This window comes from Emys orbicularis, chromosome 3, assembly GCF_028017835.1.
Source record: "Emys orbicularis isolate rEmyOrb1 chromosome 3, rEmyOrb1.hap1, whole genome shotgun sequence".
In the NCBI taxonomy this organism is placed as follows: domain Eukaryota; kingdom Metazoa; phylum Chordata; order Testudines; family Emydidae; genus Emys; species Emys orbicularis.
In genome coordinates, this window is record NC_088685.1 from 149,798,022 (window position 1) to 149,812,156 (window position 14,135).

The window sequence follows — 14,135 nt, forward strand, 5'->3', positions numbered from 1 at the left end:
CCCCTGGCTGCCCCTACGTGTAGGAGCTGGAGGGGGGACATTCTGTTGCTTGCAGGAGCCATGCAGAACAGGGCAAGCCCTCGACATTGCTCCCCAGCTGGAGCGCCGGAGCGGGCAAGCCCCAGACCCTGCTCCCCAGCAGGAGCTCGAGGGCCGGATTAAAACATCTGAAGGGCCGAATGCGGCCCCGGGCCGTAGTTTGCCCATCCCTGGCTTAATAGGTTAGTTTAAAATGAAATTACTCATTTGTAAAAGTTAAATAAATATTGTATTGCAATGCTTCTGCTCTCAAATCTGTGTCTTACCTTTAAGTCAGATTTGTATGGCTGCTCAAACTGGACTGATGTGCCTTCTGGAAGAAGCTCGCAATTTTTCCAATTTTTTCCACATAAAAATCATTTATGGAGATTTACATTGTGTGGACAAGTTGACTTTAAATATATTTGAAACAATACAGAGGAATTTTTATTAGGATGATTTGTCAGTGATGAATAAAATTTAGAAGTTTGATTGGGATTAATCATCCAGAAGTTGTACCTTATCCGAACTTTATCCCAACCTCATTAGTCTTCAAAGTTAGGCTACAAATCTCAGGAGAAATGTTTCTCGTATTTTTTGTGTGTTTTCTGTTCAGGCCAGAAATGCCTGTAACATCTTTTCTAAAAATGATAATGAACATGCATCTAACTTTTTTCTATTATTTTGACTTTCAGCGACAACTTGCAAGCTTACTCTTTGAACTGGGGTGCACAAGTTCAGCTCTACAGATCTTTGAGAAGCTGGAAATGTGGGAAGCTGTAGTAATCTGCTATGAAAGAGCAGGACAGCATGGGAAGGTGAGAGAGTCTTATTATCTGAGCTGAGTTTCTTGGATTTTGTTATTTATATTACAGTAGCACCTAGAAATCCTGTTGTGCTACGCACTGTATACATGTATACACATACAGATACAGAGGTGTTCTGTATTAATATAAATAGATATCAACTCACCCAACTTTTTTCTATTTAGCAGTTCAAACAGTGGCTGATTTATTGTAGGTGTCATGGCAGAAGTGGGTCTGGAGAAGGTATTTGAACTGGGAGAGGGTAGTACAGGTCAGCCTAGGGTCAGCGTCCATGCACAAGGAGAAGTGTGTGAAGAAACAATTTGTGGGAAAATTGGACAAGCAGCAAATGAGTTTGGCATCATTGGTAGAACTGAGAGGACCTGTGGTTGGGGACACTGGGAGAGAAATGCGTGAGGGAGAAGTGGCTTTGGAGGTGAGAGCAAGAAGTTTGAACTTGTGTGTGTGTGTGTGTGTGTGTGTGAGAGAGAGAGAGAAGGGTGATGTGGTCCTGGCTATGGACAATTAAGATTGTTTTGTATGGTGGGGTACAATGTGAGTGTTACAGATGTGGAGGTTTAAATAATCAAAATGGGGAGTTGCTGAGGGCCTGGACAAGAGTTCTGACTGTGAAAGGAGGTAATCCAGTTATAATTCCTACTTAACTTTAGTTCTCATTTAACTGTAGTTCAAACAGACATATGCTGTACATTTTGTTTTAAAAAAGCATAGTTTAGGGCATCATTAAGATAAAGAAATCAAATACTCAGGTCAGGAAATGCAGTTTTAAGACTGAAAGTTCCACTTTAACTCTGCCTCCTTGGTTGTTTCTCTGCTGAGGTTTCTCTGAACTTCTCCCCATTGACCTAGCACTTGTGGCCAGCAGTGGGAGCACTAGTACAGGCCAGCCAGTTGACATTTACTGCTTTCATTGTCCATAGACAGGACATCTCTCTCTCTCTCTCTCTCTCTCTCTCTCTAGTTCACCAAGGAATATGCTGATGACACAGTAGTATAAAGCTGCTGGTGGCTAGTCTGTACTAGCTCTACCTGTTGCTCACACCAATGAAAATGCACTGGTGCTAAAGCACTGATGGAAGGAATTAAAGAAAATGCTTACTGGATATGTTGCCTGTTTGCTTATACCTTTAAATGTGTTCTGATTATGCTAACATATCCGGGTGGGAAGATTGATAACATAGGATTCCATGGTAAAAACCCTGTTTTCAGCATGTAACTTCCTGAAAGGTGAAAGCTTTTCCTCGTTGGTCTCTTGGCCACCTTACTCAGATCTACTGATACGTGGAGAACCTGTTTAAAGCCATACATCAGGGGTCAGCAACCTGCGGCACACGTGCCAAAGGCGGCACGCAAACTGATTTTTAGTGGCACTCTGGATGAACAGAACCCCAGGCCAGCAGCAGGCTGAGCGGGGCCAGTGGCTGGGACCCTAGCTGGCAGGGGCCAGCGGATGGAACCCCAGACCGACAGCAGGCTGAACAGCTCAGCCTGCTGCTGGCCTGGGGTCCCGGCCGCTGTCCCCGCTCAGCCGACCTGGATGGACGGAACCCCGGGCCGGCAGTGGGCTGAGCTGGGCCGGCGGCCAGGACCCCGGCTGGCAGGGGACTGCGGACGGAACCCCAGACTGCCCCATCCACAGGCATCGTGGTTCCTGGCCAATGGGAGCTGTGGGGGCGGCCCTTGGGGCAGGAGCAGCATGCGGAGCCCCCTGGCTGCCCCTACGTGTAGGAGCTGGAGGGGGGACATTCTGCTGCTTGCAGGAGCCATGCAGAACAGGGCAAGCTCAGCCCGCTGCCAGTCTGGGGTTCCGTCTACCGGCACCTGTAAATGTAAAATGTATTACTGGCACCCGAAACCTTAAATTACAGTAAATAAATGAAGACTTGGCACACCAGTTCTCAAAGGTTGCCGACCCCTGCCATACATGGAAAGATTGGGCTTACATTGAGTTAAGGTTGCAGAGGCAGTTGTTTGCCTTTTTATATAGAATTGTAACTTGTCAATTAAAACAAATAACCTAGAATTTCTTATAATGCCTTATGTAACTTTTTCCAATTATACTAGGCCAATATCTAGATCATGGTAATTATAAACTGACAGATCTGTGTTTCACTGCCAACTGCCATGTCACATTATGCATGCCTTGGGGATACTGTGCTACTATGAGGACTCTTTCAGTACAGTAGAGAAATAGAGGTCAATATTTTCCATTTCCTGGAAACACATTCTGTTCTAGTTAAATTCACCAACTGCCCATAGGGAGTTATGAAAATGGCATTCAGACAGAGTATCTGACACAGGAAACTGCTTTCAAAATTGACGTTTGTAAAGCACTTTGAAAATATAAAATGCTATATAAGTGCTAAGTAGCAACAGTACTGAAAACAAGGTTAGATCTGGAGCAAAACGACAAAAAATAGAAACATTTAACTGTAAGACAAGGAGTGAGTATATTTGTGCTCATTATCAAGAGAGCTTTATTAATGTGAAATATTCCTATTAAAAAGACACCGTAACTAGACTTGTGGAAATGCATGAGAATCTGCTAGTGCAAAATATTGTCAGTGGATGGAGCAGCCTCAGAGCAAGCTGTGTTAGACAAGGCTTTGTACCTAATTCTCAGGATTGCTATTGTAAAACGAGAGTAATGAAAAGCTGAAAAAACTTACAAAATGGTCAAACATTAGAGAAAGTTAAGGGGGGAATACTAAGCACTAGAGTCATATCATGCTCCTTATTTCTACTTTTGAATTCTTGGTTGACAAAAAAGTTACAAACATCAACAATGCAGATACAGAAGTGAATAGGTAAAGTAGTGCCACAATTAATATTGCAGCATATATTAGATTCATGTATTAGATCCAATATACTTGAGAAGAGCCTAAATGATAACTGAGGGAGTGCATATAGCAGCATAAAAATTGCTAAAAGCAAGAGGTTACTAAAGTTTACTAAACTGTTTTCTGTTGTTTTTTTTTATGATTATTGGATATGATTCTACTTGTTTATTTCATAATATGAATATAATTAGTGGAATCTGGTATTATAAAGTGAGCCAGCAAAAGAGCAACACGATGCCAAGCAAGGAGGAAAACAGGACACTTATACAAAAAGAGCAATTTAAGATGTGAACACACAGTGTGTTGATAGTTACTGACCTTGTCATTCCATTTTTTTCACTTGTTGCATTCCTCCATTGGACCTATTGAAGAGCAGACACCGATCTTCATGGATGTGGTGAAAAAAGTAGGCTGAGGACAGGGGCCTGAGCCTGTCAGTATTACTGAAAACTAAAGAGGGGCATTTGTACCAAGTGGGAATGTTACTGGGAGCATAAATGTGGGGGATGGGGCCATGGGTATAGAAGCTAAGATGCTCCCTTGACCTTGGAACCTCAAATAAGACATCTGGTTTAAAAATATCCCCCTACCCTCCAGCGCCTGCCCTGCACCCACTCTTCCCCTTCCTCTCCCCTTTAGCCAGAGAACTGCATGTTTTGCCAGCTGGCTAATAGACCTACACCCACTACTTCCTCCCTGCTTTGCCCCCTCCATGCTGCTTGGTATGTGTTGAACGGGTAAATGAAGGGCTGTTAGGAGCAGAGTTCCCTCCTCAGCTTCTCCTGCATTAGTTCCAGCCATTGAACCCACTGTGGTTCACTAGGGGTCAGGTGAGACCTCAGAGGAGAGGGCTGCTAGCTTGGTTCTTAAGACATCATCAGGACAAGACACTCTTCCCTCTATCATCATGGCTTGGTGGGAACTTGTTCCTTACCCTAAATTGGGGGTAAGGTGCCAGCCCAGCTCCTCACCCACCTTCCCCAGCCTTTGATTTACCTGTGAATTTCCACCTTGAGGAGTGCCAGTGTAACAAGCCAGTAGATGCTTGTGAGATAGACACTGCTTTGGAGGAGTGGAATTGCTCCCCCTAGGACAGAGGTATTTGGGGACAGAGTTGTGGGGAACCTGCATAGGGGCTGACCACTTTCCATGTTAGGGAGAAGCAGGAATGTGGTGAGAGGAGGTGTTAAGGATATTAGAACATGAAAAGTTCCTGGAATGGGGTGGGGACTCCCTCATGTGCAGGAGCCCTAGAACGCTGCTTCCCCTTCTTCCCCGGGTGGGAAAAGCCAGGAACAGAGCCCAGCTTTGCAGCTGCAAAGGCAGCAATCCATACGTCAGTGATCGTCCTTGTCACCACAGGAGAAGTCTGTGAATGCAAAACCACAAAACATTACAAATGTTACTTCATGCAGGGGAACAACAATAGGAAGAGCTGGGAAGTCTGTTTCACCCTCTTATTCTGACTGCCTATGCATTACAGAGACAATGTGGGTGAGGTAATATCTTTTATTGGACCAGCTTCTGTTGGTGATGGAGACTAGCTTTTGCACTTATACAGAGCTCTTTTTCAAGTCTGGGAAATGTACTCAGTGTGTCACAGCTAAATACTCAGGTAAGCTGTGGAGTGGCTGGGGGGAAGCGATTTCCAGCCTGTTCGTGCCCTGACCCTGCAGGCTCCACAGCAGCCCCCCGGGCAGTGGCTTAGCAACCTCTTCACCCACCCTTCCCTGCTCTGTCCCCTAGGCACCCTCCGCTGCTGAGCCACCTCTCTGGCCAGGTTCGCTGAAGCCCCTACAGTCAGTTCCCTGGGCCCTGGTGCACAATGCATCCTTACGGCTTAACCCCTTCCTGCCCGCACTGTAGCCGGGGGACAGGAGGTGGCTGGGTTATGTCAGTGGCCAGCAGCAGCCTGGAAGTGTTAGCTGCCTTTCAACACTGTGTGGGCAGGAAGGGACAAGCTACTTCCAGCCACCGGGGGATGCAGGGGGAGAAGAAGAGATGAGCTCTGCAAAGACAGGCCAGGTCATCCCTCCTCCACCCTCACACACACACAGGTGGAAGCAGCTCCCGTCTCCTCCCTCCCGCACAGTGCCGAAAGGCTGCTGCTGGCCACATTCTGGTGTGAACCCTGGCAGAAATCTGGGGAGAGGGGCATGTGACCCTGTGTGCCCCCCCCATGTGTTGCCTCAGGAAGACGCAGCACCAGGTACCAGGAGAGGCGGATCCGTCCTGGGGGCCCAGCTAGGCATGGAGGGCGGAGAGTGCTGGGCACACACTCACTCTCTCTCTCTCTCTCTCTCGGATGTCACCTCCTCTTGTAAACCCTAAAGTCTTAAAGATAAGAAGGTAAATAAAAAGAATCCAACTACACAGTATTTCTTTTTAACAGGGACTCAGTCAACTTGATGTTAATTTGAACATTTGTACTGCATAGTTGAACTTGCCATTGAACTTGCTTGAATATGAGTAATTTTGCCAGGTGTCCCGTATTCAGCATAGGGAAATATGGTCACCCTCCCAAGGGAAATGATGAAAATTTCATTTTAGGATATATTTAAAATTAGATAGTCCAAAGCACAAAAATATACAGCATTTAAGACTGTAGTATAATGAGTGAGTGACGGAGACTCATGAATGGAAAGAAAATAGGGTCTATAAAAGGGAGAGAGCAGATGAGTAGAGACACAGATGGACATTTTGAGGCTGAGAAGCCTATTTCTGGGACAGTGTTAAGCTTGGTACATGGGAGTCTATGCAGTGAGGATCAAAAAGGAATTATCCCACTTGTGCATTTCTAGCTACCAGAACATTCTTTGTTGTTCTCTCTCTGCATACTTAATACTCTGTTTTCGTTGTAGTATCCCAACACATCAAGTGCATGCTGTTATATCTTTCTTCGTGTTTTAAATAAGTGTCTAGTGAACTGAGCTCTTGCTTTCATTCCAGTTCAGCTTAGACACTCCTGTCCAAAACCATTTAATTATAACCAAATCTTGTTTAAATCAGCAATTTTTATGAAACTGTAATTTTAGTTTTATTTACCATGTTAAATTTAACCTTTTTCTAAAGTTAAATTTAAGAAGTTTTGTGAAGATTAAGAAAAGTCGCTTGTTCTACGGTTTGGGAACATGCTCAAAATATATTTTTCAAAAGTTCATTTTATTTAGATTTCATTGCTAATTATGTAACATTTCAAGTCATTATTAAAAATGTATTTAATGATTAAGAATTATGAAATGAATCTCTCACATCATTTATCTAAATTATGGGCTTACCAAGAGAAAATCACCACTCAGATCCACATGAAGGATTTTGCTTCCAATATTTTTCTTTCTACAGAACCAGAATTCCCATCAAAGAGCAGGATACCAGTTTTTGCTCTTAACAAAAATGCACAGCATAATGGGAAATCTTGATTTAAAGCATTATCCAGATTTTTATGAGCAAACAAACTAATCATTTTTTAAAATCCAGATAAATTTGTGACTTTGTGATAACAATCATTTGCATTAGTCCTGTGAAGATTGGAGGAACAAAGAGGGGATGAAAAACCAACTGCATAATATATATGGGAGGTGAACAGACAAAGTATTGTATATTTAATTATTCTGTTTTATCTCCAAGCTGAAATATTTACGTTGGCAATGAATCCCTGCAAATTCAGGCCAAAACATACTGGTTTTGCGCACTTACATGTAAAATGTAATTAGTGAATGGCTGGGCTGTTTGTGTAGTGTATAACAGTACTAGGCATTATCATACAGAGACCTGGGTTTGGGAGTGACTTACACAGGATGAGGTAAAGGAGCAGCATGCAATGCCCTTTTCACCTCGTAGCTGCTGTTCACAGCAGAATTTCAGTCTTGTTTAAAAAAAAAAAAAAAAGTGCCTGTACTTTAAGATGCTGCCTGCTATGACTGCAACTATTTTAATTGTGTGGTTCTCTCTGTTCTAGAACAATTAATCTTTGAGATCAGCTGTCAATATTTATTCATTTAATCACAGTCATAGAAATTAGAGATGGGAGGAAACATTGTTTATCTAGTCCTTCCCTCTGCCAGTTCAGGGTTCTTTATGAAGATATATTTTTCTCATCCTTTGCCCAGTCTAATAATAAATATTTCAAGTAATAGAGACTTCACAGCTTCCTTTGGAAAACTGTTCCACTGCTTAAGAACGCTTACGGGTCAGCAATTTTTCCTGAGACTCAGCCGACAATTTTCTGCTTCTTAATTTGGTACCATATTTTCCAATCATATTCCTATACAACCCTAAACAATTCCTCTCCCTTCTTAATGTTTATGCCCTTCCAATATTTGCAGACTGTTATGTTTCTGCTAAATCTTCACTTACCATAGATGACAGCAAGAATGTCTTGTTAATATATTAGAGATGAAAAAATTCACAACAAAGTGAAACCCTTGAAAGGGCTCTTTCTTTCTGAAGATTTCTGAATGGGCTCTTTGAACTTTATTAATAGTCCAAAATTAACCTGTATGCCCAAGATTGAGGAAGGAGCAGCAGAAGACTGCACACACATCAGCCATTTTTTCTGACTGAATTCCCTAGGGATTATGCAAATATGGGGAAGGAAAATAGCTTTCATTAGAACAGAAGAGGGAAGAATCATTCCTACATGAAGATCAACAGTGCAGTTGCCTTAGGTAGATGGAGTGACATACTGCAGGGGGATGTGATTAATAATAAACTGCTCAAACTTGGCTCTGTGGCAGGATTTGTTGGATTTAGCCATAATCTTATATGGTTCAAACTGATCCTTTCAAATAGAGAGCATACACTGAGTTGAATTCTGTATGATGCTGCTAATATCTGTGTATGTTATGTGTTGAGGTTACATGTGGGAGGGGGGAAATTTAATTTATTTATTTATTGGTGAGACTAAGGAGGGGAAAGTATCTTTTTGAAACTTTGAGGTTAGAGAGAGACTGTAACCTGGCACTGAGGAGAGTAAGGCAGAGTTATAAAGGGTATTGTAGACAGCTCAATTTTAAAAGGTCTTGTGGGAACTCCAGCATGTATCCTCTCTTCCAAAAGCCAGCAAAACATCTGAAGCTTGCTTTTTAAATGCTTACTTATTTCTGAGTGTATTTTTTATTTCCTACATTTAGATGAAAATATAGCTTTTATTTGTACATTTTGTAGAACAGTAGCAGCCATAGCCAAGAGGGAGTGAAGAGAGAGGTAACATAAAACATGTTGGAAGCATTGCCTCCAGACGGGGCAAATTAGAGATCAGAAAATGGAATAAACATTGAGGATACCTAATGAGGTGATTCAAACAAAGAAGAATAAAAGAGCAGGCAGGGCCTGTCAGTAGCCTAATAGTAGCGGCAGTGCGCTACCATGTAGGAGATAGAGATTGGATTTCCAGAGTTGGTATTTGCTCGTTGGGCAAAAGATACGGTTGAGGCATGAAATGGGGAACAGTTATTTGCAGCTTTGACTTATTGACTCTTTTCCCAGTACAAAGTAGTAAAGGTTAATCCCATTTTGACACTGAGGTGCTCCCAGGTTGTACATATTTCAAAATTTTACTGGGGAAGAATTCTCCTTTTCACATAGTCGTCCTCTGTTTTATCTCCAAATAGTCCTCTGCTTGAAAACATAAGAGTTTACATTTTACCTTGACTTCTTTGAAAAACAGTTTGAAAAAATTTCATCTCTGAAATGACTTCATTTTACCGCACTAGAGTTGCAATAAAAATGAATATGGCTTTAGGATTTAACATAAGTAAATCATGCCTTAAGGTTCATGCAGACATGAACAGAATTTTAATAACAGCACTTAAATGTTAGTCTTTGGGCTTTACAAGATGTAAAAGAACTTATGGAGCATTTTTTTCACTGATTTATCTCTGACACAGACTTTGTTCAAAATATTGTTTTGTTTTTCAGATTTCTTGACTTTTCTTAGATTATGTAAAAAACTGCTAAGGTGTAAAATCTGAGTGGCAATGGTAATATATGGTTAGGTTGACCATGGATTCTCTATTAAGGGGCTCTGTAGAGAGGGTTCGTCCCTCTCCAGGGCAGCGGGCACCCACACCGCCTCCCTTGGTCCTGGCCCGGCCCCTTGGGGAATCAGTCGGGCCGCAGGAGTCCGGGCTCAAGCTGTCCGGCAGGGGGCGGAGCACACACGGATAACAATTAACAGATAACTAGCCCAGGCCCTGGGTCAGGGTGGGGCAGTAAAGAGTCAAGGCTCAGGCCCTCAGGCGGGGCTGAACAGCAGTTTATATAGTGGGCAGGCCCAGGCCCTGGGTCAGGGCGCGGCAGTAAAGAGACCAAGGCTTAGGCCTTCAGGCAGGGGCTGAGCAAACACAGGTAAATAGCACACCCAGGCTTCACCGAGCGGCTTGGGTGGTGGTGGGGGGATGCAGGCCCTCCCACTCCACTGCGTCCCAGCCCGGGGCCCTAGCAGTGGTCCCACGCTGCTGTGTCTGTGGGGATCCTGGCCGCAACACGCTGACATGGGTTCCGGCTGTGTTGCAGCCAGATTCAGGTTGGCTGCCCCCAGGCTACTTCCCAACTCCCCCTCTGGAGGTACCTGGGTCATGGTGGTGTCCTCAGGGGGGTCGATCACCATCGGATCCTCGGGGTAGCTGGCGACAGGGTCAGCGACTCTTCGGGGTAGCTGGCGAGGGGTAGGCTCAGTGACTCTCCCACACACGGGTCTGCGTCGAGTGGCGGCTTGTCAGGCCAGTCTCCAGGTCCACTGCTGGTTGCTGGAGTCTCCCCAGCGGGAGCTGGGCCGGAGGTGTCTGGCCTCTCCAGCAGCTGCCTCCTGAGTGAGCTCTGGGGTTGAGCTCTTATACTTCCTGTCCAGCCTCTGACCCTCTGGGGGGCGGGCTTGGAGTGCTCTGGCTCCGCCCACCCTGGTGTCCGGCGGAGCTCGTCCCTCTCTGGGGCACCAGGGAACCACACCGCCTACAGGCTCATTTCCTTTTTGTTTTTATAATAGGCGGAAGAAGTCTTGAGGCGAGAGCTAGAAAAAAAGGAAACACCAGGATTATATTGCTTGCTTGGCGATGTTCTTAAAGATCACCAGTACTATGACAAGGCTTGGGAGTTATCTAAGCATCGCAGTGCCCGGGCCCAGCGCTCCAAGGGCCTCCTCTATCTTCGCAACAAAGAGTTCAGAGAATGTGTGGAGTGCTTCGAACGTTCGGTGAAGATTAACCCCATGCAGGTTGGGAAAGAAAAACAAATATGGTTTTTAAAGTTAGCATTTTTACTTTTTAATTGTGTTGTGTTTTTAAATGTATTTTTCAAAATTTAAAAACAGGTTAACTGTGTTCACAAATGGTCAGAGTAACAGTTTTAACTTTTATTAATTTATTAATGTGGTAAATATTGATGATCTTCAAGGTGTGAGACTAAGAGCTCTGTCTAGAAGCAGCATAATAATGGACATGTACAAGCTTTCCTATGCAGGCCTTCTGCCGAAATTGAGACTTGGCTTGTTGCATCCCCACTATCCCCAAAATGCCAAGACACTGCAAATGAATAGTTGTTGCTAAATAATTGTGAACATGGTCTCAGACTAAGGCAATAAAGGGCGGGGCGGACTGACCCCATCTTAAGTTTCTTCTCACCGCCAAATAGTCCAGATCAGAACTTTCAGTGTCCTCATGTGACACACTTCTAGAAATGATAGTTGTACATAATTCTACAAGTTTTATACTACTTTACAAACATTTTATTATTTAATCTATTTGGCTGAAGTGCAGTATTAAAGCGCAAAAGTTTGTAAAAGACAACACAGTAGTACAATTATGGTATAATATATAAAGGTATTTCTCACTAACGTATATTCTTAATCTAGCATGATATTTTTTCATGTAATATAGTTCCCTAACTGCAAAACAGTATTTCATGTGCATTTCAGAATATATAAATTTTATAGGCTGCTTAAAAGTACTTAAAATAGAGATTATAAATTATAGAATCTTAACACTATTACTCCCTCCTTTTCCGCTGGCAAAAGATTTTTAAACACAAATATATTTATAAATTTGACTGACTGTCTTGCATCCTAGTTAAAGAAAATAGACCATATAGATATTTTCAGTAGAGAATCCTGCGAAAGAGAGTGACGTGACGTAATAAGAGAGTGGTAGGAACTAAATCAAGGGAAAACCTACGAACTGGAGTTGTCTTTATACCAATATGGAATGATGGGATTACATGGCAGAGTTGGAGACACAAACCTCTCTGGAAGCTCCTGGCTAATTGCACTAAAAATGCAGTTGATACACTAATGAATTGTTGTGTATTAATGAATTTGTGTAATAATTAATTAAGTCTCAGTATTGACTAGAGACCCAGAAGTGTTTACCTACTGAGGAAGCAGCTTCTGCTGCAATTTACTACTATTTTGGGTAGTGACAGGGTTATGGGAGCTGCTAAATCTGTTCAGATTTAGAAAATTTATGTTGATGTTTCAGTTTAGAGCTGAATTGTGTCTTATAGCTATTGCCTTGTATTGGGAATGGATTAGAGCTGCCACTTCCCAGCAGGTATTGTGATTCGTAGATGACTCCTAGAGCTCCTTAACAAACATGGGGAACACACCCACTGCTCACACCCCATAAGACCTTCCTTGGACTCATTTCTTCTGCACATCTCTTGGCTGGGTAGTGGTTCTAGACCAACAAAGTTTTTGCTCTTGGATGAGTTTGAGGATTTTTGGCTATGAATAGGCCTGCATGAACAGCACAAAGAGTGGCATCTTATGGCCTATCCCTCCCTCTGTCCAGTAGCTAACCCCATTCTGGTCCTTTATGAAGAGATCTGCAAACCAAACAGATAAGCCGGAAATGTCTGGGAAAGCAAAATGGAGCTTCCCAAGCAACAAAGATCCATCTCTTGGTTCAAGGAGATTGAAGTACGTTTGGGATCTTCTCGCAAAGCCAACCACAAGGAATAAGGGAAGAGTGAGCACCATCAAAAAGGCCTTGATTTGCTGTGAGAATAAGGGGATCCTGCAGTTGGAGAAAAGAGGGTACTAACAGATACAAGCAGTAAAGTAGACTTATCCTTTAAATTCTCCAGATTATGATTTCTGGTACCTCTGTCATCATTGTGTAACAAAAAGCTTTAAAAGAAGATGCCAAAGAACATGAGAAAGAGAGAGAGGTTGGGAAAAGGGTACATTTGGGAGAAATTTGGTCATATGGATAAACAGAATTCAACCAAGGGGAATGCCAGGCAAGAAAAGCAGTAGAGATAATACCACGGAGGGGGGGCGGGGGGGGCGGTTGGACTTCATCACTCAGGCGTGAAAGCGAGGAAGAGGAAAACATTCCAGAGGCAGTGTTTGTATCTGTGACTGACGTGAGCCATCTCTGTGAGTTAGCAAGAACTTTCATAAATTGAGATGATGATGAGGCTGTTAACTGAGACAGGAGAGAAACACAGCAGAGCTGCATTAGAACGTTTTTGAAAATTAGAAATTTGAGGTACATTGAGGATATAGGAAATCAAAAAAATGACTTTGAAAATGTTGCTAGAACAGTAAAAGAAAGCACAGAGAAATGTGCAACATTCCAAAGAGTTGATTGAGAACCTCGAAGAAAAAGATTAATAGACCCTGATTATTTTATCCACAAGCTAAATTTGTAGTAAACAAAGCACTTAACTGTTTAGGCCAAACTAGGTTTCTGATTGAGTGTTCACCTTATTTTCTGAAAAAGTTATGTGAAAATAAAAAGGAATGTATTAGTGCAGTGGTTCCCAAACTGGGGTTTGTGAACCCTTGGGGGTTCATGAAATGTTACAGGGGGTTCTTGGGGAAAAAATTCCCTAATGGCGGACAGAGCTGTCCTTAAGGATCCCAGGCAGCACAGGGCCCGGAGCCCCGGGGACTTCCAAGAGCTATGCAGATCAAAGCAAGCATATCTATCACACTGAGGAGATTTAAACTTCAAGACTCCTTATAAGAAATGGAAAGGGAGGTGGATTTTTTTTTTTTTTTTGCTGTTTTTAAAATTAAATAGGCTGCTAGTATTGTTTTTTAAAATTATTATGAAGAACAAGTTTAAGCTTTGTTGTAATGTGCGTTGTTTGCCTGGACTGCTCAAGACCTGAATGTTGTGTAGGAGAAACTCTGAGTTGGCTTCTTAAATACCTTCATGCTGTTTCACATCTGATACTCCTTGATGAAACCTAGGAGCCTTGTCTTATAACAGGCTTAATCAAAGTGATACAAGCTACAAAAGTGAGATCTTGGAAGAGTGTTGCCATTTTCATAATGTAATAAAATACTGTAATGATAAATAATAAAAAGTGTGTAATAAGTGTCATAAAAACAAATTTTATACTTCCAAGATCACTGCTTTTATATTTTATCCTCGGGTAAGGGAGAAAATCCTTGGAAATATTCATTTTTAGGAGGGGGTTCATGAGACTTGACATTTTAGTGAAA

The 14,135-nt window shown here is 42.7% G+C and overlaps 1 protein-coding gene across 1 annotated transcript in view; it reads left to right on the forward strand.

The window, feature by feature from the left end:
* Window positions 1-14,135, forward strand: part of TTC27 (tetratricopeptide repeat domain 27) — a 170,756-nt gene that overhangs the window by 116,976 nt on the left and 39,645 nt on the right. Inside the window, exons 12-13 of the mRNA XM_065401810.1 lie at window positions 714-836; window positions 10,671-10,898. Of these exons, the coding sequence (XP_065257882.1) occupies window positions 714-836; window positions 10,671-10,898 (351 nt within the window). The remainder of the gene's footprint in view (window positions 1-713; window positions 837-10,670; window positions 10,899-14,135) is intronic.